Here is a 26,736-nt window from a genome sequence, read left to right as displayed (position 1 = left end):
AATAAAACATTGTCCATACGACTCTACGAAACCTCCAAGTATCAAATCATAACCCGATCCAATCATCCCCAATCATCCTACCTTAGGAAACAATATGTGAGATTCGCCATCAAACCCCATCGCAATCATATCGCGCGACCTCATATTACTACTACCATGTCTCAAGCTTTGATCCACGCTGCCAAACTGAAGCCCGAGATTCGTTTAGCGCAAGCTATCTCTGATTATGGCGCCTGCCTCGATGCCCAGCAGCGGGTGTCTTTCAAGAATATCCAGTCCAGCGCACTCCCCAAAGGCATCGACGTGGTCAAATTTACCGAAGAGCTAAATCGGGATGGCCTTCACCAACATAAATCATGGAAGCCCTACAGTACTCGGCTCGTAAGTATACTAGAGCGCATTCAGATTTACGCCGGAGACATTCTCATCGGAGGATCCCAAAACCTCATTGCTTGCGGCATGTGGGCGACTTTTCGAGTGACTCTTCAAGTAAGTAGTTTTTGGTAAATGAGACGATCAGCTTACTGATTCACAAGTAAGGTCGCTATTGGATTTTTAAACTACTTTGATAAACTATCTATATTCTTAATGAGGATTGGAAGACTTTCGTCTATACAAGGCGAACTTGTCAACGTTTTTTCCACCTCTTCCGAAATACAACAGTCCATGTGCGAGTACCTTATTGTACTCGTTAATATATGTCGGAAAGTGACGGTTTCGTTGAAGAAATCTATCTTGCAATAGATAATGGCGAATCATGTCGGTTCATTTGACGCCGAGTTCCAGCCCTTCAAGGAAGAACTCCAACATTGGGCGTTAGTCATTGAGAAGAAAGTACAAGTGCTCACATCGCAATCACAGGCCTCCTCGGAGACGATATTTAGCAAGTCTTTTTCATTGTTTAAACGGCGCGACCTTCATGAGGAAAGAAAAATTTTCCTCCAGTTCCTAGATGATCTCTCCCCAGACCAGGCACGCATTGACCTCAACTGGAGACATCAACGTAAAAAGGGAACCTGTAGCTGGATTCTACAGCATGACGAGTATCTTATGTGGAAATCCGAAACTTATTCAACAACACTACTCGTATCCAGGCACCTTGGTAGCGGGAAAACTGTGGTCCTTGCTAATATCGTCGCGGACTTAGTCCTCACTTCAACCGAAGCTGGAACGGAAACGCCGCTGGGAGAAGTCAAAGAGGAGAAAAACAATCTCGTGGCATATTTTTTTTACCAACCGGGTTTCGCGTCGGATTCGCGCACAGTTCTAGGGAGCATAGCTCGTCAATACTTCGAGCAGGGTGGTATAACTGGAGCCAGAGTTCAACAGATTTCAAAAGAACTTCGCATCAAAACGCTACGCTTCGCCGAAAACGATGACTTTGTTCGTTTCATGGGTGCATTTCTTTCTATGAAACGCTACTACGTTCTGTTGGATGGCCTCGATGAATTCTGTGGACCGGATACAGAAGAAGTCTTGATGGGATTATCAATGCTTGCGAAGCAACGTCAAATACATATATGTGTTTCTAGTCGGCCAAGAACAATATTTGAAAGTCGAATTGAGCAGTTGACACAACCGGATCATAGAATCCCAATGACGACCCCTGCCCGCTTCGCGGAAATCGAGGATTATATTGGCCGAGAAATCCAGGAGCGAAAGCATATTCACATGCTTGATGAAACACTAGAGAAGATAATTCGAGACAGGCTCGTCAACGTGGCCCAGGGAATGTAAGTTCTTTTTTTTTTCACTTCCCTTTCATTCAATAGAAAACGGTAGGCAGTGTTACTTAGTCTACATAAATATTTAGTTCCAGACATCACGGGATTACACTGACGATTATAAGGTACCTATGGGTTGCTCTTCAGCTGGAAGCTGTCCTGCCTCGATACCAAAAACGTGCAATGAACGAAGTCGATTTGATCCAAAGATTGATAGCGTTACCCGACGAACTCCCACGGATATTTGACGAAGCCCTAGCGCACATATCGGACACGCGATATGGCTCGCGAATTTTCCAATGCACTACGGCCGCGCGCAGACCATTGACGCCGACACAACTACGAGTCGTCCTGAATGTCGAACCGGGAAATGATGAATGGAACCCCACAACCATGATCCTTGATAGTCCAGAATGGGTTGGGTATTGTGCCGGAGGCCTCCTCGAAGTCGAAGAAAGTAACATAGTGCAATACATACACCATAGCGTGGAGTTCCATTTGATTATCGATACCTATTCAGTCAAGACCAACCCTTACTGCTTCACGATGGATGTGGCAGATCAGCTTATGGGCTCCATATGCGTCACATATCTCAACTATTCGTTTTTGCAGGGAAGAATGATCCGCTACAACGGTAGAGTTCGAGTGACACAAGAGGACGTCGATCGTACACTCCGATCTCTACTCGCTTCTAGTTTTTCCGCGAAACTTATAGCTCGGGTCAGGAGAAAAAGAATTCCGGAAAGCAATAATGTCGACATTACTCGTGTCATACAAAGCTACTCCCAGAGAAAAACAAGGGAACAAATGGATGAAATAAGCTCATTCCATGACTATGCGAAGCAGGAATGGGAATTTCACACAAAAATATACCCATGTAAAGAGCTTGGTTGGCGTATCGTTTGTTTATGGTTCAACCTTCTGTCGGGAAAATGGACCAACTCGACCTTCAGTACAGACCTAGATCGTGGCTTCACTAGAGAAGACATGATCGAACTTCTCCAAATAGTTTCTCAGCCTCAATTGCGTGCGATTCTACTCCAAAAAGTTTCCTACGACGCCTTTCCAGGAAAGGTTTTCGAGCTTAGCGATCCGGGATTACATGCATCCCAATTTTTAGAAGATTTCGCACCGAGAGAACCAGCTTTATTACAAGGACTTCCCTACAACGCCTATCCAGAAAACACTTTCGAGGTTGGTAGCCCAGAAGTTTCCGATTGACATGCAGACCGATCCCTACGATGAATTCAAGAAGCCGGACGACAAGCACTACAGATCCTATCGGGGAGGTATTATGTGTTCAACAGGCCAGGGCTTTCGATATCTTTGTACATTGGCTCTTAAACTTTTACTTTCAATCCCTAATACCGAAGTGATTGCTATGGCACATCATAGTATTACGGGCCATATCAAAACAAATTCCTTTTAATGACAATTGACAATATCAATCCTGTGACGCTTCGTAAACGTGCTTCAACTGCCCAGCATATCATGATCAGCCATTATGAGGTATTTAAAGCTTTTCATACCTAGGTATCTCCATACATCCCTTAAAAGTGTAATTATATTCTATTCGTCAGACTCCAAGACCAGGTTTAACCCCCAAATGCGGATACGGAGGAATCTAGAAGAATAAGTTAGAATGAGAAGCATCATATTTATTCAGCAGCATCTATCTGATCTATCTGGGGCCTGGCATTCGACGGCCATATTTATGTCATTATGTTAGCGGCACCACGGGTGCAAGCAGTAGTGACCACCCCTTATCCACTTAAATCAACATAGCAATTGAATTAAGAGTACCAAACGGCGTTGGCGCAACAGCCACCTCCATCGCCAATATCTAGGTGGGCAATTGCCTTGGCTCCGGCCTCGTTATCATCCATCTTCCACACCTCAACAAAGCCGGTCGAGTTATCCGTCAAAGCTACGATGCGATCATCGAAGGGGCTGGGGGAAACTGCATTGGCAAACCCACCGCTGTTTGTTGTTTGGACTAGGAAAAGCTGCCTGTTAAGGTGGCCCTCGCCGTCGACCGCGATAGCTGAAATATAGCCCTTGCGTTGAACATCACGCGCGCGATTGCTCGCCCAGAGGTACTTATTATTGGCAGATAACGCTACCTCGTCGGCCCAGAAGTCGGATGCAATATCGTCGTCTGTGATTAGAGAGAATGACGGTCTCATCAGATACAAATCGCTAGTATCCGGGCTAGCATAGTACATTCCAACACCACTTGTTCCCTCCCATACAGCGTAAGCATATTCGCCAGCCGGGTGAGCAACTATGTGACGGGGGTCTGAGTGATTGACGGGCATTTCAAATCTCTGTTTGAAATCCAGAGTTCCGTCAGAATTAATGTCATGTACCCATATCGAGTTTCCTCCGTCGTCTGCCGAGTACAGGAATTTGAAGTCGTTGCTGAAGGAGACGCCGTGGACAGCCGAACCATCGCTATAATTGTAGTTCTGGATTACAGATTGAAGAGATCCGCTAGCATCAACCGACATGACAGTACCACATTGAGCGTTACTGTAAAAATAGTTTCCATATACGCTGTACCAAACGGCTGTTAGCAATTCACGTTCCGGCTAGGGCATATGGCTTATACGGAACAATGTTAAATCTGTCAGGCCGTGAAGTAACAGGTCGTTGTAGGTTAGAGGGCGAGGAATAAATAACATTTACTTACACGTAAGGGGCCTGGGGACTAGAGGTAACAAAAATGCTCTTCGAGTTGGCACAGTTTGCGTCTCCAGCTAGACGGTTCTGGTATTGGATAGTTTGGGCATCCTTGACGCTGTAGCTGACGAAAGACGGTGATTCCGAGTTCCAGTCCGTTCCGTAAAGATTTTTCTTGTCGTGCTAAGGAGTTCAAAGGTTAGTTTTTAAAATTCACATCGTTTGAATGAAAGATTAACCTACACTCAGCGATATCCATGAACTAGCGGCATTGGTAGGAGTCTTGTGGATTAACTGGAGAGACTGGTCCTGGTCGTCGTACGCAATGGTATAGAGGAAGTTAGTACTAAATGTACCGATGATAAGCTGGTGTTTTGTGGCTTCGGCCAAGACTATGAGGCCTACGGCGAAGATCAACGCCTCAAGGACACGCATCTCTATATCTTGATACCCAGTCTTGATTTGTGATACTCGGCGTTCTAATTCTCGAAAGATGTGTCAGAGTGTGAGAGTTGAACTGTGAGAGCTCGGGGACACGTTTAAATGCTAAAGCTCGCTCAAACTCGCAAAACACGTCTAGAAGGCACACTTACATAAGTACCTAGGCATATTCGTATTAAGTGCTGACCTCATGTCTAAGGTTAGGACGAAAGCCGCCCTATTGGACAGGAAACAGATTAAAGCAAACCCGGAAATAACACATACATTTACAGATAACGAACAGGCTCATATCCGACTATGTTACAAACAGATGATTTGCAGGTGGCTCGAAGGAAGGCATTGTGATATTTGTCTCCCATTGTTTCCGCGGCAATAATCCTACACCTTGTACTAGTCACTACCTCGAGATACTGCGGAACTTCACCTTGCCCGGAAAGGAATACTTGGCGGGGGTCTTGATTGGAAGGACCCTGTACCTAGAAAGCTATTCAATACTAAAAGTTCCTACAAACATCAAATGTAGATGAAAATGCCATTCGAGCTCTTTTTTAGATATACAAGGATGTACCGAGTCACCCCCTGTGAAGAATACTTTAACAAACTGGCATTATAACACACATCACTTATTGATGTTTATTGCAGTGCAATATTTTTTATTAAACCATACTAAAATACTTATCTAGTCTTTTCTATTTCAAGACAAACATATTAAACTTGAATCTCGTAGCTACCCACATCGCTCAATCCAAACCTCCTTCACACGGAAACTATAGAAAACCACGAGAAATATTTAGCTACTCGAAATATTAGGGACAATTCATATTAGAACAGATAACATCAAGGAAATTATTTAAATTAGATTAGGTATGTAACAAGCTGAATAGGTATCGTTGATCTTCATTTTAAGTACCTAATAACGCATGTAGCTACTCCTACCTAGGTACCTGGATTCGACAAATACAAAACCTAAAGAAACGTGAAAATCAACTTATATAACCTAATGAGCACACGAGGTTCAGCTTTAAGTAAAATATAAATGTCTGCCATTTCGCCCCCGGTAATGTCGCGTATACTTGTCATTATACGTACAACTCCAAATAGATATAATTATAGGTGAGCTAGGACTCTAGTGGACCTTAGGGGAGAGGTTTGCCGTAGATGCAAGCGGCGGTGGACGACTTGATCGACAATCGGTGAAAGATCTTAGGGTTTGCCATCCCAAACCTTTGCAAGGAAGCTCTCTATCGGAGTGAATTCATAGTCTGGGAATACTTGATTCCACTCATCTGATATATCCCACGCGCCCTTCGAACTACTCAGTAGGATCCCGATCGATACATTCTTGAGGAGATCTGATGCCTGCTCTTCGGATACTGCCTGATGAACCGCACTCAAACCCCACGATGTCTTCAGGTGCCCTGCTTCAATGTCTTCTATCTTTACCTTCTCGGTTTTAAAGGGGCAACCTATGAGCCGTGTTAATGAGCCGCCGTCTTTCAGCTACATATATTTATCAACGGTGGTTGTTATCTTACCTCGGACTCTATGACCAATTCCAAGGACTTGCGAGAATGTGACTCTATTTCCTCTAATGCCACCGGATGTAGGCCATTTTCCCTCGTAATCAACTGCCTGAGCAATGACTGTTGCGGCGTCCGCGACGGTAGTTAAAGTTATGATGGCGCCTTCGTAACCATCTATAACTATCGCACGTCTGCTTTCAAAGTCGAATATAGTCTGCAGTGGGTCGACATGTTTGGACGTCTTGTGAGGGTATGCCAAGTAGTCTAAGAACAAGCCAGGCTGAAATAGAGTGTACTCGAGGATCTATAAGAGGGTCGGGATGTTAATACTCAGTACGTTGACAACAGGAACCAAGTGTCTTACGTCTCCTTTCCTATTGACTTCCTTCAGATACTCTCTGATTATTTCTTTCCCCTGCCACCATGGCATGTTAATTGTATCCTTGCTTTCATTCTGGTCAGCGTGGTGCCCATATACTGGATCTGGTACGGTGATGATTACCTTCCATATTCACTTGGTGCAAAGCGTCTTACGCCCGCAGATATGGCGGCATCGATAAGATTCTTTTGCGACTTCTGGTCTGGATCCGAGAGGATTTGGACAAAAGACAAGACCGTATGGATTCCTAGAAGAGCTTCGACTAAGCATTCCTTATCATCGTAGTCTACGATCTTCCATTGTATCTCTGGGCTTATAACCTTTGCCGCAGGTAATTCCTATATAGTATATTAGCATTAAAGTGCTAGTTGTATACAAATATTTGAAATGTATTGATCACCTTCCGGCTTAATACAGTTATTTCGTGTTTCTTAGCCGCCAACAGAGCATCGATAACCTCCCGGGAAACCTCTGGGGAATGAATTAGCGAGTAACTCAACCTTTTTGCAAGATGTTAAATTTCACATACGTCCAGACCCGCCAGCAATAGCGATTTTGACCATTTTGAGATTATTTTAAGGAGGTGCTCTTCGAAACCGTACTCAAGAATAAGTAAATTGATGGCTGGAAATAATTTGAAAACCCGAACATCTTCTCTATTATATATCCTGATTTATCTTCTCTACGACCTCGACAATAGTACAGAGAGTGCATGTGGTAGTCATGGGGCAGGGGGGCCAATCATTGCTCGGAATATGGAAAAGGGGAGTGAAGAGTACATAAACCCTTGTACAGTTTATTATGTGGAATTATGCTTTGCACAAATCTTCTCCGCCGCGGCGGAAATAACGATAACAACTAACAGGGGTCTCCCTGCTACCCATCTGATCGGCAAAGGACTCGCCTAACTGTACAGTAAGATAGGTACATATTTACAGTATTTAGGCCTACAATTAACACATTCCCTCTCAAAACTTCAATTCCTCCCACCAGCTACCATAATGTAGATTGATGTATGATTGACAGCCTGATTTTGAAATGTCACGCGCATACCCGTCTGATATATCTTCCGCCGCGGCGGGAGAAATATCGAATATGCCCAAGAAACGAAAGATCCGTAAAGGCACTCAAAGTTGTTGGGAATGCAAACGGCGCAAGATCCGATGTACCTTCGCAGCACCTACAGATTCTACATGCGACGGGTGTAAGAGCCGTCGAACCAGTTGCATCGGACAAGAATACCAAGATAAGGCCGCGTTGCCATTACAGAAAAGCAACAATGATAGACTTAATCGTATGGAGTCACTTGTTGATCAATTGGTCGAACGGAATGGTATCGATGTACCGCAGCCAGATCAAGGTGGAAACGCGCCACTGATGGTAAGAAGAAGGTCACCAACTTTTCTTTTGGACTACATATCCTCAGCACTTGTTCGTTAATGAAAGGGTACCAGCATCGAAATACCTCACCTACATATGTAGTTTCAGCCACGATTACTAGTCCGAATGCTGAAGACCACGCAATCGACGACGTTGATCATTTGTCGCGCGCCCTCTTAGCAGTATGGCCCAGCCAACACGATCTCGATCTAATATTGAGCATTCCCGTTGGCGTTTCGGTGTTACTTCATGGCACAGTTTGCCAACCATATTCCACATTATTATCCGGACAAATTGAATCGCCGCGACGCTTGCTAGAGCCGCCCTCTGAAAAACCTCATCCCGTACTCGTAGCAAGGAAATTATTACTATTAGCCACTCTCCTCCAAGGCATTTCACCACCTTCGGCCGCTGACCCCGTCGGTCCCGGTTTAGACTACCACGGCATTATGGTTCGCGCGTTCAATACGGCTACCAAACTCGTAACAAGTAATGACGAGTTCACCAGCTGTCTGGAGTTGCTTGAATGTATTATGATCGAGAGCATGTACCTGAATAATGCCGGAAATCTCCGTCGTGCCTGGCTGGCAAACCGCAGAGCGATGGCGGTGGCGCAAATGATGGGGTTACACGCGGGCATTACTTCGCCGACCATGGCTATCGAGGACCGGACATGGAGTCGTATCCATCCCGGTTACATGTGGTTCCGTATAGTTGCGTCAGATCGGTATCTATCATTGATGTTAGGCCTTCCACAAGGGTCACCCGAGAACAAGTTTGAAAATCTAGAGCCATTAGACACCTGTCTAGCTGTGGAACGCATGGAGCGTATGGAATCAGTTGCGTCTAATTTGATTCTACAGCGCAATAGTGCCGAGCGAACTGACCTTGCAGCAACACACAAAATTGACAAGATGTTACAGGACGCGGCTGCTATGATGCCACCTCATTGGTGGGCAACGCCTTGTGTTGTTACTACTGGCAACGATATAGAAACATTCGAGGAAACAGTTCGCCTGACGAATCAACTTGTGCACCATCACCTTCTAGTTCAATTGCATCTACCATATATGGTGCTACCCTCTTCGACGGAGCTGAGCTACGATTATAGCAAGATGACTGCGACCAATGCTAGTCGCGCAATCGTTGCGCTATTCTTATCCTTCCGCAGTTCCGTCGCAGCTCCTGCATATTGCCGAGGTATCGATTTTATCGTCTTCATAGCTAGCACAACTCTATGTCTTGCACATATCGAAGCTCGTCGTCAGCACCGATGTTACGCTGAAAAAGGCGCGACTGTTTTTCAATCTCTTCAACATCAGCGACCCAGCGACCTTGGACTTCTCGAACGAACTCTTGAAGTTATGGAGACGACAGCCGAAGGAAATCGCGATATCGTCGCTCAGAAGATATCTAATATCCTTCGGCCGCTACTCACTATCGAGAATAATTCTTTTAAAGGAGATCACTATCATATCTACGCTTCTTCGGAAGTTGACAAGGACGAGTCGCAATACTTCGACGACTTACACGCAACTCCCCATCAACTTCACATTCGTATTCCGTACTTCGGAATTTTCCAAATCGAGCATCGTCTTCTCCTTCCAGGCTCTATTGAATCAGCACACATATCTACGGACGAGCAACTTCGTAACTCATTCACATCCCCAGCGGCCGAACCTAGTGCTACTATTCCCTGCGAAGATGACTCTTCATTCGAAGTCAGCGAAGAAAGCACAACATATATATCCCGCCAATGTGGCTACGAAATAGGGTTTGCTCATTCTACCAATGGTGACTGGCAAACTGTGCCGCTGGGATTCGGACACCCTGGCTCCACAAACACCAACCATGACCCTGGTTTACCATCACCTGACATAAACGAGCTGCAAGAGACCTATCTTCTCATGCCTGGCCTGACAGCTGATGTGGATGATTGGGCGTTACAAGGCGTTGATATGGCCTTATTCAGTAATTTTACACGAGGCTCGACGAATCCAGCCCATACGCGATGAGACAGATGGTCTAGCTCGAATTATTACTCGAGGTGGTCCTATAGCCGGAGTAACGTGCCGTTAGGCGTGCGTTTTCTGGGATCAATTGTTTCCAAGACAGTTAGATTTGACAAGGTCTTGGAGTTCCCCCAAAATGCTTCATTTACGTAAACAACTCCGTCGCTGGGCACTAGAGGACCAAAGTAGCGCCGTTCTTTTGGCTGGGGAGAATCCTTCCCGCTACTTTAACGAGTAGTTTACGGAGTAGTCACATTAAGGGTTAGTCCAATATTTCATATTATGCATTGATGTCATTATTTAACTGACTAATGCTATTCAATCAGGAATACCTTTAGCATTCTCCCGTCGTTTTGTAGGTATTGTATGTTTCTTCGCATGATCTTGTTAGGTACTTTTTATCAAAGTACTTTGGTTATTCTCACCTTTTCTAAGACAGTCCTCGCGCATTCTCGGTAGCATGTTCATAACTATAGGCTTCCATGCACCAGTTGAATATCTCGACATCTGCCTGCTACCTTCACTCCTGAGTCACTCAGCCCCTGATGTAATATTCTTTATCCCTAGCAAGTTATTATAAACGTTGAGGCCGGTATGGCCGAGCCTCAAAGTCCTACCCGCCTTTCTGCCTGGCAAATCCTAGCTCATTCTGAATTCGTCCAGCTTCACGACAGGCATCATTCATGATAGCCAATAGGGCTGAGCAATCTAAGCTTAAATAGGAATCCTTGCCATACCCAGTCTTCCCACTCATCTCAATTTTCGCCGAGTTATCCACTTCCAATGCATCAAGGGTTTCGATCCGAGATATCCTTATGGCCTAGACTTTGTTTTTACTTGCATGAAATCCAAGGCTGCCTGTATGCCCAATGTTTGATGTTACCTACTTGCTTGCCATGGCTCGCTCCAATTTTAAAAGATTCAATTACATGTTTGTTACCTACAGGGATGTATACGAAATAAATATCATTATATTTCCTTTCATTTCACCTCTCCTATCTTCTTGACTTCACCAAGCACTCATTCCCTCGCTCATTCGTTCACTCGTCTACCGTGTGCTCTGTCGTTAATTCATAACTCGAATCAAGATGTTCGCCCAACTCGCCCTCGCTTCGCTTCTTGCCACCGTTCCGTTGGCTCGCGCCACCCCGAACGTGACAGCCAAGGTTCTACCTTCCGATGACTGCTCATCTTACCCCGGTTATGATGCCGCAAGCAACACTGCCGGTCCCTGGACTGTTCAGCTAGTCGACAGCGACAATGCTGCTATCGAGGGATTCAGCGATACGTCTGCTTACTCAGTCTCCTTCAACCCAAGCACTGACCGCAAGCCAAGCCTACGTTGGGGTTCCGTAAGTATTCACGTTTTGCATATTATTGTTGACATATATTCTAACGCTCTTCTATAGATCACGTTTCCAACACGCAATGACATTGCCAAGAACCCTTTGAAGTGTGAAGAAGGTATTCTAAAGGGTTACCTGCCAACCGATCTCACGGACGCCGGTGCGCCTACAAGCTACCAGTGGGTCCCGTTGGTCCTGTCGCCGTACCCTTATGACGCGGCCCTAATGTGGAAGATCGACGGCGAGGCACCTCAAATCTTCGAGCACTACATTGATGGTGAGAAGCAGGATGGTGTATTCCTTGGTAGCTACAACGGTACTACGTCCTGGGGCCTAAAGTACAACAGCGCCAATGTCGGATCGACTCGTGACTACTTTTATGCACGCCTTTTGGGACCCAACAGTGCTGACCCCGTGACCAAGCAGCCTTTGGCCGCCAATGAGACTACTGCATTCATCAAGATCTCAGCGTAAGACTTGGGTGACAACACCGGCGCTTCTTCATGCACTCCATCAGCGTTGTTTGGTTAAATGGCATTTCAGATTTGCAGTATGATCCGATGCATTAATATATACACAAGAATATTGATAATTCATACATTATTCTACATTTCGATTAGTTCCTGTTCACCGCATGTATGGAAAATTGGTGATGCTTATGAAATTGTGTATGCTTGCGTCAATGAGGGTGATTGTTCTACTGAGAATTGTACCTTCCGTGGACATACCAAGCTTTCACCTGTCCAGAGATGTGAGACTGACGAGGCTGCGAGGTTGAGGGAGATAGATACTAAGCGAATATGCCAAGAGTATGGGTGACATGGGTACCCCAGTGGGAAAATAGGGGGTTTCTATTACATCAGCATGTAAATACGTATAAACTAGTTGAACGGAGTCTAAACGCCATATGCACCATTCTAAATATAGATTGAAATATTTATTTCAAAGTAGAAACGAAGACTTGGGTTATTATTACTTTTTTTCATTGAACTGTCTCTTCCAACCTCTTTTATCGAAGCGTATAATTTGTGATGAAGAATGGTACTTAAATACCTAGGTACATACCAAGAAACGCTAATGCATCACGGCGGGGTCGTAACTTTAAAAATGTTAAGGTAACACGAAGATGCACCTAGGAAACCCCATCTCCAATCCGACCCATTGATGCTTTTCTTTTCGATTCTACATCTTTTTTTTTTCTCTTCGAATAGCTGCCGTCATCCAGGCCGCGTCCAATCCTTTAGTTATGAATCCCTACGCTTCAACCCCTCGCTTATCTAAAGGCATACTACAACAGCACATCGTTTCCGAATCAAATTCTCATCTATCTTCGATTATCCAACAAATGGTCGAGGCAAGTCCATTGCCTTTAGACGAGATTTCCAACGCTCCTGGCTCGGTTCGCCATCATATATGTAGACCGAGTCATCGCGACAAAGCTACCAATACCCTATCCGAGACATTACTATTCTATATCTATCAAACTACACGACATGGACCACAGAACGGATTTCGGCTTTGCATGATACACCGTGGATATTGTGTTGGCCCGTCGGATCAACCCAACTCCAACGAGGAAGACGATGTAGATCTTTTAGAGAAGCCTATTCCTCAGGGACATGTAGAACTTTGCATTTTAGGCCTTCGACCTACATCTATTTCTAAGGACTCGGAACCATAGCATATCTACCGAAGTCCTAGAACTCAGACCGAGAATGTTGACCACTCCATAGGAATTATATTCCAAATACTCGTATAAATCAACACGCGCAGATCACCTGGCTCGTGTGCAGAAAAGTGCTTTATATTAAATGGCCAACCTAATCATCAGAATAGTCGCACGGTAGTAGTTACAGCAGCATCGATAAGGAGACTTGCGCCGTTGATGTAACTAGCTGCTGGGCTACACAGAAATGCGATCGTATCGGAAACTTCCTCACACTCAGCCGCCCGCTTGATTGGTACGATAGCCGAGATCATTCCCTGAACCTCGGGGTTCTTCCTTAACTCATCATCCAGCAACGGTGTACGCACCCAGGTTGGGCACACTGCGTTTACCCGAATACCTTCAGGAGCATGGTCAAGACCCGCCATTTTGGTAATTCCCATGAAAGCATGCTTCGATATAGTGTAGGAACCCTTGCCTGGAAGTCCGGCAAACGAGTTGGCCGATGCCAGATTGACAATAGCCCCGCGGCCGATGTCGCGCGTGCCGTTTCGACTCTTCCAGGTCTTAGGATCCTGCTTGCGCATGGCTGCCACTTGGGCGCGCACGCAAAGCAAGTTGCCCCGAGCGTTGATATTCATGATGCGGTCGAAATTTTCGATATCAGTATCGGCCAATTGCTTATGAACACCGTTGTCGGTCTTAGGAGTGTCAGCATAGACACAAAGAAATTAAATATATCAGACTCGAGTCAGTGAGGAGTTAACCCGCTTCTAAGCTCGTGAACAGTTACCTACCCCAGCGGCATTAACAGCATAGTCGAGTCGGCCGAATTCCTTTACAACAAAATCAACCATGTCTTGGACCGACTTGTCGTCTCGAACATCCATTTTGAAAATCGTAGATTCATAGTCCTTATTGGTCGCATATTTCTTGCTCTCTTCGGAAGACTCTTTCGCCGTCTCGTCGTTCATATCCGCAAATACGATAGCTCTCGCCCCCGCTTCCGCGAGGGAAAAGGCCGCTTCCCTGCCGATACCGCGGCCAGCCTATATTTTCAACGTGTTAGTAGGCTTTTCACCCGTCTAGGCGACCAGAGCGATCTTCTTACCCCTACTACAAGAGCGATACCGTCGAGCTGAGTACTATTTATCATTGTCAATCGTTCAATCGAATTTCTAGGGAATGAGGCAGCCAGAGTCGACGGCCGGAAGAAGTCAGAACAGCATAGCGAGCGGTATTTATGGGATGATAGTCATGAGCTATCGACCAACGAGCCGATAATCCACGAACAATCTATCTCCTCTTACGTCAACGTTAATGCAATAGTCAGGCACAGCACCAGGTTAGGCTGACCGCTCTTGCATAGTAACTTGCTGTTATATACTCTAAATGCCCTGTAATTAGACAAGCTGATAACCTCGATTAAAGAATAATACGTTATATCAAAGGGCTGACTGAAGACTACCTACAGCTCTCAGCCTCGCGAGTACTTCAGGATAATGCTTTGGAGGTTTAAATCAAGAGAATAAGATCCCAAGTTTTAAGAGAGCAACTCCGGTTGTCACATGTGCGAATAACAAAGTTAATATATCTCTACTTACCACCAGTTTTTAATCAATTCCGATGGTGTGTTTTAGTATGCTGACACTTATACCCATTGTCTCATCAAATCTCGCCTTTCCGCCAATATTTGAGGATGATGTTCTCACACTACCTAGAGCACGCTTTCGATTCCCTTCAAGTTTGGACACGCCGTCATTTCCTTAGGACGACATGCGGCAGTGGCGGATTTGGATCAAAACTCATCACTTTTACTTAGGTACGCTACCACCAAAATCCGCTCTGGCATTGTCGTTGACATGCAAATTGGCGTCGCGTACTTTCTTCCCATCCGTCAAAATACCAGAACAAAACTTGGAGCAGTTCCTATTATTACTCGAGAAAGATGTCAGCCATGACCTTTTTTATTGTCATTCCTACCGTCGCCTACATCCGTTTTCGCGTTATTGGTTACCTACTCGCTGGTACTTTGGCTTAATAGGACCATCCCGTAGTGACTACACCCTACCTATTCGCATCGGATTTCATCACGTTCAGCTCGTGATGAATGAGTATTTTTTTTCGGACCTGGACGAGGACTGGGTTACGGCTAGAGTGTTGGCTCAACGGCAAAAATAATCACGGACCAATTGTATATTTCCATAACACACACGCTGGTTCCCCGCGGAACCCCCGCAAGCAATCGGATTCGGCTCGAAAACCCCGACGCATAACATTTGCCATCATCTATCGAAATATGCCCGCTTGCCATCATGATCGTCTCGTATCATCAGTTAAGAGAGCGTAGAACACCATCGGATTGGAGATGGCAAGCTTTTGCCTTGGGACGGCCGACAACTTCCACTTTCCGAGTGCACTATCTGGACTCGATACATAGACCAGAATCGGTAAAGAGGCAATGGGAGACGTTACCAGATCCAGGAGGGCCATATCAACCTTAATCTGCTGAAAACGCGGTTGGGCGGTTGTGAGACCCGAGTTGTTATCGCTATAATTGGCTGGGTTCAATTGCGGCGCAGCTATACCTTATAAATGACCTATCCATCAATGGGGCCAAAAGAAGTCGACAGCATCGGAACAATCTACATCCCGAGACTCTTGTCTCGAAAATCTCTTGCAAGCGCAGCTTGATGGTTGGCGTGGTTGGCTCCACGTAGATGGTCAGCCCCTCCGCACCCCTGATATCCTCCGGAATTATAATGCGTGGTACTTTAGGTATATACCATCTCTGACGATCGCATATGCTAAAATATCAAAAAGTCTCAAGAGTTTATCGCTCCGCTCTATCTATCTACTTACTTTATATTTATGTCGTTCTCGAACTCTTTTTCACTGGACCACACAATTAATTCGTCCAAATCAGGATACTCAAGCATTCTCCAATCAGGGCTCATACTTGCCCCCAGCCTTAAAGTCACTTGAAATATTTCTGTCTACTATGGACTCTGAGGACATTGACGCCTGGGTCAATGTTCAGAAGAAACTGCCTCGACCACCCACAGACGAAGAACTGAAGGCTTTTAGGGAATTTCTTGATGCTCCAATAGACGAAGTATGGCAACATGCGAAGAAAATAGCCGCGTTCTATCTCAAACCCTTTGAAGAGTCTCGTATTGACGTCTTCTGGTTCGTATTTGGCGATGCGGTTAACCACTTCACTTCCCAAAACGACAAGTTAGCCGAGCTTGCGCTGAAGTTGCAGCGCCTCCCAGATGGTAAAGGGATTCTGGGTCCAGACCCTTGGTGGAGTGATCTTCCATGGTTCAACAACTTCTGGACAGAATGGATGCAATTTCAATGTAAGTAATGTCTCAAGTCACCAAGCATCCAATAGCACATCTGGGGTCTAATATGTGGCCGTCGCCTCAGTCGAGGATCTTCCACGATCCGGTGGAAATTTTGGAGAAACTTGTCAAGCCAACGTAAACCGGAATACCTTCCTGGCCAAGTTGACAGCCAGCATGGGGAAAGTGGCGGTTCTAGATCAGCGCGAGCGCGGAGGGCAAGTCCTCAAATTAGCACTGGAACGGAGACCAGTATCGGAGCCCCACGTCCTTGCTGCAGAGCCCTGGATCGCATACTGCGCAGATAGTATATATGACAGGTCGTTGCAGGGTGGGAACATGAGTTGGGAGTATCCACATAATGGCACAACTTGGGGAGTACAAAAGGGTTGGAGCCAGGCACGCTGGCGTTATTGGCGTAAGAGGTTCCAAGAGATCTCAAAGACGGCAAAGAATAAAATGGTTCAAAATGCAGCGAAGGAGTGCGCTGAACGGATGAGTGCGATAGAAGAGGCAAGGAATTGATACCTACCTAGGTACCCAGGTAAACCTGGAAGCGATCGAGACAATACGTAGTCACGACTACAGCTATACCTTAGCTCGCCTAATATTTCATCCGAAGACAACCAACGCAACCCTTAAAACCTCAATGAGCCATGCAGGACACAGGCGACCAACCTTACAGCCACTTAATATACCCTGGTGCTTGCAATGACGATAACATAAAAAGCTGGGTGCTAGTCCAGGGACACCTCCATTCCTTTGTCGGATTTCTTAACAAAATACACCTACTTTTACACTCAGAGAGGATATCAATCTCATTTAACATCGTACCTGACTGCGATTCCTGACGGAGATCCGATAGAGAGGAAAACCTTACACACAATCAGTGCGTTATTCGCATCACTGGGCACGCCTATTTGCATGATTGCCGCGTTGCGCATGAAAAGGTACAATTTCGTAAATATAAAATGTACCACGCCCAAATGAAAATTCCATAGCTCGTCCGCTTCAACATGTTCATAAACTAGACGGCATACCAACGAAAGCTCTACCATAGCATAGACTCCATCAACCACAACTGAATACCGACTCACAGCGCACACTATTAGCTTATCCACCTTTTGAAATAACCAGCCCAGCGGAGATATACAGTCTTAAGATTAATAATCTACCAGCATCATGTGTCTCCTTACTGAAATCACCACTAGGTGGGTCTGTTGCGACAAAATCAAGAGCGTGGAAACAAACCCATTACAATTTGAACCCTGCCCCAGGCGCGGTACAGGCCAGTGCAGAAACCAAGTGAGATCAATTGAAAAGAAGACGCCAGGGTGGTGCCCTGCGTGCACAGCAAAGGCAAAGAAGGGAAAGTAATAAGAGCAAGAAAAAAGGGGTATGGAATAATGGAAGCGGTTGTGAGGGAATCATACGCAGGAATACTCGAATGATACGAATCCGACTCGGAGAATGGAATCAAGAAACAACACGAACGTGAGGAAAAGCCGGAGAGGAGTCATGGCGATGGCAATGTGTGTAGCATCGAGTTTGTAACAAGCTGCTAACAGCACGTTAAACGAGATTGAAATCATTTTTGGTTATTTACGTCTTCTATTTGCCCGATGATGCCGATTCGAATATCTATTGCGTGAATCCGTAGACGGAGGCCACCGCCATGTCAACGTAGGTCGTAGTAAACGGGTTCGGACATAGCCTTACGGAGCCCATACAACCCCGAGATAGGTAATGAGCTTCCTTTTAGCTTCTAGAGTATCGTGGAATAACAGGGAAGAACCAACTCGTATTATTTCCCATATCGGCTGAATCAAACATGCATATTCAAAGATCGAACCTCCTTCAACTTGGAAGTTCTTTTGTAGTGATCGGGGTCAGCCGCAGTTTGCAACTCTACTGCATGCACGAAGCTGCGGCTCGCCTAACAGGGCTCTGATGTGCACGCTTATACTGCGGAAACAGAGGCATCGGGTTACGGGCTTCCCATATAGGAATAACCCACTGCTCGTGGCTTATTTATTTGCACCTCGGCCTTAGGTATTCGGGTGATGAGCGGGTAACCTAGTCTTTCGGGCGGTGACCCGAATAGGCAACTACCGGGAGAATGTGGCTCCCGTGTAGACGCCGGTGCCGTCGAGCGGCGTTAGTGTCAATCATTTATGCGTTACGTTAGTAGAAACAATCGAACAATAAGCTGTTCCTCGCTTTTCCTGAGATGGTTTAATGTGCGGCTGCGGCATTCTGCACTCAGGGTCGGTACCTACCTAGCCTACCTAGTGTTGATCGAGTCAGTTCGGCTTGCGCTGATCCGATTTGTCCGCAGATTCCTGTGCCTTAATTTACACCCTCGGTTTGACCAAATCGGCAGGGTCTCTAGGGTCGTAGGATGGTAGACACCCTTGCTTGGGCTTCCATTGGAATCGATGCGGCTACAGGTTGTCATCGTGTATTTGCATATTAAATGAGCTTCTCTATTAGGTAGGTCGACCAATGGCGTCAATGGTAGGGGTAAGCATGTAATGCTATCGCCAGCTGGATCGCAATGCAGTGATGCAATATTTGCAAATGGTTCGTTTATTATTGACTCTCTTTCACGGTCCACCTACCACCTCAAGTTACCGATACGATATGTAGGTTGGTAAGCTGTTTTTTTCGAGAGAATGTCGTATTCCTATTTACCTACCTACCTCGCTACAGAATGATGCTGATCTCTGGAGATAAATTCCGATAGGAGAAATCTGGGGCCGCTTGAGGTGAACATGGTTGAAAATAGGTTCCTAGGGTTAATCGACAAACATCCAACCAATGCGAAATGTGGCGGGGCGATGATCATATGTGATTGAAACCGGGGGATAAGAGATAGTAAGCTAGACAGGTGGTTGGATGAGAATGTAAGCTGGATAGTATCTCGTCATTTATTGTAGGGGCTTGACTAAGTCCGCTCTTTGCCCTATCAACGGGTTGGAATGCCAGAGCTACTTGGGTATCCTTTCATATCCCCTGAACCTCCTGGTCGGGAAATTCCACCTTTTCCTTCTTTTTTTTCGCATTTTTGGAATTCCAATTGCTAGGATCTTTTGGCCACTAAACAACATGCTAGATAATAACTAAATAATAAACTACCCGGTTACTACAGCGTAGTCTTAGGACTAATGTCTAAGTTTTGAGATCTGCGTTAGACGGTTCAAGCCTATTGTAGATTGTAATAAAATAAGAATAATCTATTACCTGTAGATGAGAAATTATCATGACGGTGGTATTTTTTTTTTTTTCTTCATGCGGCCGAATGAGCATATCTACGTCATTTTCTCTAACGATGTCAAGCAGCCAAGGTAGCCAAGATCTGGGGAAAGGCTTGTTTTTTTTTCTAGTCCTGGTCTGAGGTCTCACTCTGACGGGCAGGAGACACACCGTCGACCAGGTGGTGTTGTTGATTCACCAGGTAAGAGAGAACTAGAGAACCAACAGAGAGAAAGAAAAAACTACCTGCCAAAAACGCCAAGTCCCAATTAATAAGGAGCTGGATCGTACAAGGGAAAGCCAAGCAACCACCCCACGGCATATCCCAAGATGGTTAAGGTGGTGTACAGCCATGTACGGACAGAGTAGGTGGTGTAGATCCCCTATCTGAAACGCCACAACAGCTCGGCATACAAGGATGTTTAGGCAGGGAATGATGCATAATTACGCAGATCTCCAACGCTGTACGGCATGTCCAGCCGCGCTAAAGTACGCACGAGTCAAGCCGGGCGCATCGCATAGTCCGCACTCGAACTTACTACAGATGGATGGTGTGGCGGCCAACGTGGTTGGTCTGAGGTCCAAAGAAGCTCATGGTCCACCCTGCAGTAAGACAATTGAAGACAAACATTGACCCATGCGCTCATCCCCTTTCATCTCTCTATTTCCTTGTGCCCGTCAAATCAGCATTTAGTGTAGCCCGGCTTCCGAATTTGTCTCTCACATGCTTCCGAGAGTGGTTCCGATAACCCATGGTCAAATCAGGCGAGCAGGATGACCGCAGTTTTTTGGGGAGTAAAAAAGAAAAAGCAAAAATGAGGAAAAAAAGAAGAAACAAAGGCAGCGATCTACGCCAAGTAAAGAAAACGGGGGAATATCCAACGGTAATTGCACGCAACGCTGTCAACGGTACCTTAATTGCCTAGGTGCTTAGGTATGAAAGAAACTGGAGAGTTCACCCAGAAAGGGGCAATAAGGCCGCTCGTCGTTGGACGATGAATTAAGCATATCAAAACCACCGACCAATCAATGCGATACTCGAGACTAGTTGTTCCAAGTTCTCTGGTCCAAGATCTGCTCGCCAAGCCGCCGTGTCCCGCAAACCAGGAGCCCTGCTGCCCTGCCCGTCTCTTCCCCCCTTCCCCCCCCCCCTCGCACAGCCTGAGTCGATCACGATGGGCCAAAGGTTGACTCAAAAGACGTGATTGATCTCGTTCCTTAGTATTCCCGAGTATAGCTTCTTACCCTTAACGGAAGCTCTAGTTCCAACATTTGCCCATTCGCATGGGGGTTTCCAGCTAAGGCGGATAACTAATAGCGACCCTAACTAAGTGCAGCTTTTCTTCGGTCGTCGATTGGGAGATCTGCAAAATCCCCTAGACCAAGACCCTGCTCCATTCAATTCACCTACTCTTTACGTCTATTTCACGATCGCAACGCCCGACGACTCTTGGTTATAAATACCTGGCGAGTCAACCAGCCTTGGCCAGAAATCTTTTTCTCGTCAGGCAAGCAGGTCTCTAGCTGTCATCTCCGGGCTAGCTTCTTTCTTCTAGACATATATCTATCACTTTCACTTTCTTTTTCGCTGTATCCATTCGCTTTTTTTCAAAACCACATTTTTTGGCATTGTATATTTCAGCCATATAGCATATCACAGATATAGTCAAAATGGTTGGATCAGCTAGCACCATCGCCATCGCGGCCGCCGTCGCCGGTCTCGCAACCGCAACCCCGGTACGAACCAAGGTCGGCACTTTCTCCGTCCCTCAGGTCAAGAACCCCGGCTTCAAGCCGCACGGTCCCGCCCAGCTCGCCAAAGCTTACCTCAAGTACGGCGTCAAGCTACCTGAGGGTCTTGCTAAGACCGTGTCCGACTTGAAGATCCTTCGACGTGACAGCGGCAGTGCTAAGACTACTCCGGAGGAGAATGACATTCAGTACTTGACGCCCGTCTCAATTGGCACCCCGGCCCAAACACTCAACCTGGACTTTGACTCGGGTTCATCCGACCTCTGGGTTTTCAGCACCGAGCTGCCGGCCGGCTCTGTCAACGGACAGACCCAGTACGACGCAAGCAAGAGCAGCACCGCTAAGAAGCTCAGCGGCGCTTCTTGGGACATCTCCTACGGCGACGGCAGCTCGTCAAGCGGTGATGTCTACACAGACACGGTCACCGTCGGTGGCGTTACATTCAAGAGCCAGGCCGTCGAAGCTGCCAAGCAGGTTTCCGACCAATTCCAGACCGACTCCAACAACGACGGTCTGCTAGGTCTTGCATTCAGCAGCATCAACACTGTTACGCCCACAGCCCAGAAGACTTTCTTCGACAACATCGCATCCAGCCTAGACACTGCAGCCTGGACTGCTGACCTCAAGTACCACGAGGGTGAGTTATTCTCAATTTACTATGTATACATGTCTATAAATCAATTACTAACATTGTTGACTAGCTGGTACTTACGACTTCGGTGTTATTGACAGCTCCAAGTACACCGGTGACATCACCTACACTGATGTTGACTCGAGCCAAGGCTTCTGGAGCTTCACAGCTACCAGCGCCAGCGTCGGCTCTGGACGCAACAACACCGTCCTTAAGGCGTCCGGCTTCTCCGGTATTGCCGACACCGGTACCACCCTTGCTCTTTTCCCTGACTCGGTTGTCACCGCCTACTACAAGCAGGTGACAGGTGCCAAGCTGGACAACACGCAAGGTGGATACGTATTCCCGTGCACCACTACCCCTCCCGACTTCACCTTCGGTGTTGAGGACGCCACCATTACGATCCCCGGCAAGTACATCAACTACGCCCCCGTCGACGAATCCGGCTCCTCCTGCTTCGGTGGTATCCAGACCGACGAGGGTATTGGCTTCTCCATCTTCGGTGACGTCGCCCTCAAGGCTGCCTTCGTCGTCTTCGACAACTCCAAGGGCACCCCCAGACTCGGCTGGGCCGCTAAGAGCTCGTAAATTGATGATACGCGACGCGATCCCCGGAGGATTCCACCTACCTAGGACGCGCGCTGGGAAATATTCGCGCGCTACTTGAATTGTATGAATGTATAGATGAGGGACTAGGCTGGGGGATGATTGATAGATGAGACTTGTATATGATTGAGGGGGTGGATGCAGTAATTTGCATGTCACTTTCTTGGGTGGTAATGAATTCTATTGGAGCCTTTCATGTTCAACCTGATAGCTTCGTATATATTTAACAATTGTCAATTACTCCGAGCCTTTTTACTGTGATTTACGATACTCATTTTTCTGCAGACGCACCGGAGTTACTAGACGACCGATTGGCAGGGCTGTCGCATGTGCAGTAACACGACTTGATATGTCTCTCAAAATCAAGGAAAAATATGCATTTCTTAGAAAATTACACTTCCTAACAACCCAACAGCGGCTAGTGGATTTTGATCGGAGACCCTGGGTGCCTAGATTAGCGCGTCTCGCAGGCATCGCCCGGGTTGGTTGGTTCAGGATCAGTCGACCGAATTGAAGAGCAGGATAATGCGAGCCCTAAGTTTCTACATTGCCTGCCTAGATAGGTACTTAGTAGCTACCTAGGTAAAAGTCTTATTGAAACACCTCTCCATTATGCAACTCAGCGCAGGGGTTGGAAGACGGCTCGCTTGCTTCGGCGCAGGGGGGCCGACGAAAACCTTTTAGATGCGTATGGCAGAACATCCCATGATTGGAAACGGGGAGATCCTTCATTGCGACAGCAAGAGCTGCCACAAGGAACAACGCCGAAGCAGAGACTTGCGCGCCTTCGTCATACTATAAGAATTCTTACCACGCATCTATGAACTCGGGCATTGCCTGATATTTTTGAATGGCTCAGAATATGCATTGATCGCATATGGTCACGAATCCCTGGACCACTCGAGAGACTTGTATGGCACCAGGCATGACTTCATCTGCACCGAATGCAAGAATCCCCCATGGGATGTATTCTTCGCCTGCGCAGCTTTTCCTGAGAGCCTTTTCTGTGTATCTTGCAAAGAGAACACGAGAAACTCGGAGTACGAACCTACTAATTCGGAATGTGAATCTACCGACCTAAGATACGAACTTATCAGCTCGGAAGACGAATATAGCGAGTCAGAACACGAACCTACCCAAACAGCCCACGGATCCATTACTGTAACAGCAGACGATTTCGTTTCCGTGGCCGTAGATCATTTCACTTCCGCACGTAGTACTTTACTCGGGGACACTAACCAGACCATTATTGGATGGTTAAACAAAATCAAACAAGAATTTGGGGCTGACTCACAAGATGGAGTTGGCGGTCCCCAATGAGTCTCATATAATCATGAGGAGTCTCGGGGAGAGACAAATACTCTGGTGGAATGCGGAAAGGTATAATTTAGAAGGCTATGTGGTGAAGAGTTTGGGTGGCGTTCTTTAATTTTTCTAGCCTATCTTGATTTATGTTTTGAATGACTTTTGTATGCTTAGGCGTAATATCTCGTGCAGGTAAATTGATGAAGCTTCGAAACCCTTTGAATCGACCCTTATATTCCTTCTATAGCCAGACGCCATATGATAATTGTCATCGTGATATCCTATCTGTTCCGTCCTCCCGAGCTGGCGTAATCTCCTACCTCTGTTCCCCACCAACACAAACAATACGCCCTTCAACCCTCGGCGCAATCGCCCTGGTCCAATCAGCTTGAAACTCACCCTTCTTCAACTCTTCTCCAAGCCTCGTCTGCACCTTCGCAACCCGCGCCCACTTAGCAAACACTCTACGCATGATCTGCATCTCATTGTCAATTGTGTCGATATCGCCGGCGTACTCTCGTTCCCCTTCCTCAGTTCCTTCTTCGTTATCGGACTCGTCGACTGATGTGGCATGCGTCTTCCGCTCGCGAATCTTTTGCGGGGTCCAGTTATCCCATCCCGAGACCTTCGTTCGCATTGTTGGGCTGACCGGAGTTGTGGTTGGGGTGGGATCGTGATGGGTATGGGCCACGCTGACTTTGCTAGTGACGTGCTTCCAATGCCGGCCCACTACGTTACATGTTAGCTGGTGTTACTTGAATGAAGTCCTGGAAACTACAAGGGAGTGCATCATAACGGCACCCTTATATAAGAAGCTGGAAATACGGGTAAATCCACTTACTATTATTACCCCAATACTTCCACTGCCCCATGACGCGTAACGACATAAAGTACTGGCGGAGCATCATAGAGATGAGGATCCCATTTTCTTCAGACACGATCTCTTCAGCTTTTCCACCTTCTGATTCAATTAGAAGGCTATCGTATCCATCCTTTCCACGAGCCATATAGCCCCGTGTCACTAGGACGTATTTCCTAGTCATATCGATCGGTTGACCACCAATTGTCGCGTCTAAAATGCGCGATCCGGTTGGTTGCTCGCCGTCAAATTTGAAGGTGATATTAGATACTTGCGGAAAGCGACCCTCGAGCGCCGGGTACAAAGACAGGCCGTTCTCCAAGGCGTCCCAGATAGCTTGGCCAGTAACTTTGATAACCACGACAGGATCCTCAAATGGGAAGCAGTTCATCTATTATAGTAGTTAGTTGCCAGTCGGGGGAGTTTAATAAGAGTTAGGCCAATGCTTACAATATCTTTCAATAAGATCGGACCCGGTGGATAGACCTGATCACCACGGACAGTCCCCGATGCCATGATACTACAATCTCCCGAGTAGTAATGACGCATAATATCGCATACCCAATTCGCTATATTGCTCTCTCTCAACCTAACCGTTCGAAACCTTGCATCAAGTGGGGCGGCTGTATATCCGACAGGTTTCTGAAGTGTCGCTTTGAGACTAGCAGTCAACTTCTCAACTAATTCGACAGTAGGCACATGCTCGGGAATGGCGGAAGTGATATCTCTTCGTATGATATCAATATTCCATCTTCCTGACCCATCGGACCGTCTCCTCGCTTCGAGGTAACTTAACTGCTTAAAGTCGGTCCCTGAGCGCAAAACATGGGTTCCTTTGATGAAGCTATGGTTATAGTAATGATCATGACCTCCAAGAATTATATCAATTAAACCATCAGTCTGTTCGGCAAGCTTATTATCATTCGGTTCCCGCATATGTGTTATGGCGATGACAATTTCAGCCCCCTCAGCCCGTAATTGAGGAACTAACTCCTTCGCGGTCTGGGTCGCAGACTTGTAGATGAGATCAGGAGGTAGACTGTTAATAGTAGCTAACCATTCACGCTCGCCGAGTCCTATTAATCCGATCTTTATGCCATTAGATGATGTGATGATGTGCGTCTTTTTGCAATTTCCGATGGGCACCGAGTCTCCTAAGGCAGGGTCTAATATGTTTGCGACAAGCCACGGAAAATTGCATTTAGAGGATAGATGTCTGAATTGACGAACACCAAAATCGAGATCGTGATTCTATTCGGAAGCGATCAGCTATAATAATCGATCGCATGGATATGAACACCATACATACTCCTATCGCTGCGGCGTCCGTCCCTATGTCGTTTAGTAAGGGAACCATGTGATCACCTACCCAATTTGTCACATTAGCCCATGGCTTCAAGAGCAGTACTTAAATTCACGATAATTTCGTTGAACTCAACTGCCGTGTCCCCATGTTCATCGAAGGCGAATATAATTCATTTTAGGATATAAGACGAGTGTATACACTCATCCGGGGTGCGTGTCCTCTGTCGCAATGCAGTGCATACCTTTCGTCACAGAACTCTCCAAACTAGGATTGAACGCATCTCCGGAGAATAGTGTCACCAAATCGGGCTGCTCTTTAAATTTTTCATCTTCCTCGTAATGTTTTATGAGTGACATGAATCGAGAGACTCCTCCCACGGGTTCGCTACTGGATTGGTCGACATGATAGACGTCATTGTAATGTAAGAGTCTTAAATCCGGGGGTCCTTGATGGGTTCCCGAGCTGTAAGTAACGGATTCATCGGGAGGCACTTCTGTTTTCTTGTCAGGCATCTTGAAAAAC

At 46.4% G+C, this 26,736-nt stretch overlaps 10 protein-coding genes across 10 annotated transcripts; 6 read left to right on the top strand and 4 right to left on the bottom strand.

Annotated features, from left to right (window-relative positions):
• Positions 1-135: 135 nt before the first annotated feature.
• On the top strand, positions 136-2,945 carry F4822DRAFT_439986 (uncharacterized protein; the record flags this gene model as incomplete). Its single annotated transcript, XM_051462696.1, has 4 exons — positions 136-489; positions 541-684; positions 745-1,733; positions 1,850-2,945. The coding sequence occupies exons 1-4, from the start codon at positions 157-159 to the stop codon at positions 2,943-2,945; spliced, it is 2,562 nt and encodes an 853-aa protein (XP_051320241.1). The 5' UTR covers positions 136-156.
• A 572-nt stretch (positions 2,946-3,517) lies between these two features.
• On the bottom strand, positions 3,518-4,841 carry F4822DRAFT_424943 (Lactonase, 7-bladed beta-propeller-domain-containing protein; the record flags this gene model as incomplete). Its single annotated transcript, XM_051460251.1, has 3 exons — positions 3,518-4,280; positions 4,417-4,589; positions 4,650-4,841. 3 exons carry the CDS (start codon positions 4,839-4,841, stop codon positions 3,518-3,520), a joined length of 1,128 nt encoding a protein of 375 aa, XP_051320240.1.
• Positions 4,842-5,765: 924 nt separating this feature from the next.
• On the bottom strand, positions 5,766-7,499 carry F4822DRAFT_388277 (NAD(P)-binding protein). The gene is made up of 6 exons (XM_051456873.1): positions 7,279-7,499; positions 7,150-7,220; positions 6,873-7,087; positions 6,735-6,816; positions 6,383-6,674; positions 5,766-6,313 (listed from the first exon to the last, which is right to left on the bottom strand). Exons 1-6 carry the CDS (start codon positions 7,310-7,312, stop codon positions 6,051-6,053), a joined length of 957 nt encoding a protein of 318 aa, XP_051320239.1. The 5' UTR covers positions 7,313-7,499; the 3' UTR covers positions 5,766-6,050.
• Positions 7,500-7,517: 18 nt separating this feature from the next.
• Positions 7,518-10,605, top strand: F4822DRAFT_48336 (uncharacterized protein). Its single transcript, XM_051463551.1, has 3 exons — positions 7,518-8,129; positions 8,204-10,402; positions 10,468-10,605. Exons 1-2 carry the CDS (start codon positions 7,788-7,790, stop codon positions 10,142-10,144), a joined length of 2,283 nt encoding a protein of 760 aa, XP_051320238.1. The 5' UTR covers positions 7,518-7,787; the 3' UTR covers positions 10,145-10,402; positions 10,468-10,605.
• Positions 10,606-10,755: 150 nt separating this feature from the next.
• F4822DRAFT_48345 (uncharacterized protein) lies at positions 10,756-12,092 on the top strand. Its single transcript, XM_051463552.1, has 2 exons — positions 10,756-11,493; positions 11,551-12,092. The coding sequence occupies exons 1-2, from the start codon at positions 11,230-11,232 to the stop codon at positions 11,959-11,961; spliced, it is 675 nt and encodes a 224-aa protein (XP_051320237.1). The 5' UTR covers positions 10,756-11,229; the 3' UTR covers positions 11,962-12,092.
• Positions 12,093-12,673: 581 nt separating this feature from the next.
• Positions 12,674-13,241, top strand: F4822DRAFT_48281 (uncharacterized protein). Its single transcript, XM_051463550.1, has one exon. The coding sequence runs from the start codon at positions 12,734-12,736 to the stop codon at positions 13,166-13,168; it is 435 nt and encodes a 144-aa protein (XP_051320236.1). The 5' UTR covers positions 12,674-12,733; the 3' UTR covers positions 13,169-13,241.
• A 73-nt stretch (positions 13,242-13,314) lies between these two features.
• Positions 13,315-14,309, bottom strand: F4822DRAFT_424939 (oxidoreductase; the record flags this gene model as incomplete). Its single annotated transcript, XM_051460250.1, has 3 exons — positions 13,315-13,854; positions 13,951-14,202; positions 14,265-14,309. 3 exons carry the CDS (start codon positions 14,307-14,309, stop codon positions 13,315-13,317), a joined length of 837 nt encoding a protein of 278 aa, XP_051320235.1.
• A 1,845-nt stretch (positions 14,310-16,154) lies between these two features.
• Positions 16,155-17,025, top strand: F4822DRAFT_424938 (uncharacterized protein; the record flags this gene model as incomplete). Its single annotated transcript, XM_051460249.1, has 2 exons — positions 16,155-16,515; positions 16,586-17,025. 2 exons carry the CDS (start codon positions 16,155-16,157, stop codon positions 17,023-17,025), a joined length of 801 nt encoding a protein of 266 aa, XP_051320234.1.
• A 4,029-nt stretch (positions 17,026-21,054) lies between these two features.
• F4822DRAFT_48268 (endothiapepsin) lies at positions 21,055-22,992 on the top strand. Its single transcript, XM_051463549.1, has 2 exons — positions 21,055-22,144; positions 22,209-22,992. The coding sequence occupies exons 1-2, from the start codon at positions 21,427-21,429 to the stop codon at positions 22,724-22,726; spliced, it is 1,236 nt and encodes a 411-aa protein (XP_051320233.1). The 5' UTR covers positions 21,055-21,426; the 3' UTR covers positions 22,727-22,992.
• A 1,373-nt stretch (positions 22,993-24,365) lies between these two features.
• F4822DRAFT_424936 (Metallo-dependent phosphatase) lies at positions 24,366-26,726 on the bottom strand (the record flags this gene model as incomplete). Its single annotated transcript, XM_051460248.1, has 5 exons — positions 24,366-24,778; positions 24,891-25,299; positions 25,359-26,159; positions 26,218-26,240; positions 26,456-26,726. The coding sequence occupies 5 exons, from the start codon at positions 26,724-26,726 to the stop codon at positions 24,366-24,368; spliced, it is 1,917 nt and encodes a 638-aa protein (XP_051320232.1).
• Between the last annotated feature and the right edge of the window lie 10 nt (positions 26,727-26,736).

Source organism: Hypoxylon trugodes (assembly GCF_022578975.1).
Source record: "Hypoxylon trugodes strain CBS 135444 unplaced genomic scaffold F4822scaffold_1, whole genome shotgun sequence".
Taxonomy (NCBI): Eukaryota; Fungi; Ascomycota; class Sordariomycetes; order Xylariales; family Hypoxylaceae; genus Hypoxylon; species Hypoxylon trugodes.
The sequence above is the reverse complement of the archived record's forward strand: the minus strand, read 5'-3'. Positions and strand labels throughout refer to the sequence as shown.

Bases quoted from the DNA above. Each gene is read 5' to 3' on its own strand.
- F4822DRAFT_388277 (XM_051456873.1), bottom strand. From the start codon at position 7,312: ATGGTCAAAATCGCTATTGCTGGCGGGTCTGGAC. The intron at 7,221-7,278 runs GTATGTGAAATT...TTCATTCCCCAG, and splicing joins TATTGCTGGCGGGTCTGGAC to AGGTTTCCCGGGAGGTTATC. The intron at 6,314-6,382 runs GTAAGATAACAA...CACGGCTCATAG, and splicing joins AATTGGTCATAGAGTCCGAG to GTTGCCCCTTTAAAACCGAG.
- F4822DRAFT_48281 (XM_051463550.1), top strand. From the start codon at position 12,734: ATGAATCCCTACGCTTCAACCCCTCGCTTATCTAAAGGCATACTACAA.
- F4822DRAFT_48336 (XM_051463551.1), top strand. From the start codon at position 7,788: ATGTCACGCGCATACCCGTCTGATATATCTTCCGCCGCGGCGGGAGAA. The intron at 8,130-8,203 runs GTAAGAAGAAGG...AAAGGGTACCAG, and splicing joins GTGGAAACGCGCCACTGATG to CATCGAAATACCTCACCTAC.
- F4822DRAFT_48345 (XM_051463552.1), top strand. From the start codon at position 11,230: ATGTTCGCCCAACTCGCCCTCGCTTCGCTTCTTGCCACCGTTCCGTTG. The intron at 11,494-11,550 runs GTAAGTATTCAC...GCTCTTCTATAG, and splicing joins CAAGCCTACGTTGGGGTTCC to ATCACGTTTCCAACACGCAA.
- F4822DRAFT_48268 (XM_051463549.1), top strand. From the start codon at position 21,427: ATGGTTGGATCAGCTAGCACCATCGCCATCGCGGCCGCCGTCGCCGGT. The intron at 22,145-22,208 runs GTGAGTTATTCT...ATTGTTGACTAG, and splicing joins TGACCTCAAGTACCACGAGG to CTGGTACTTACGACTTCGGT.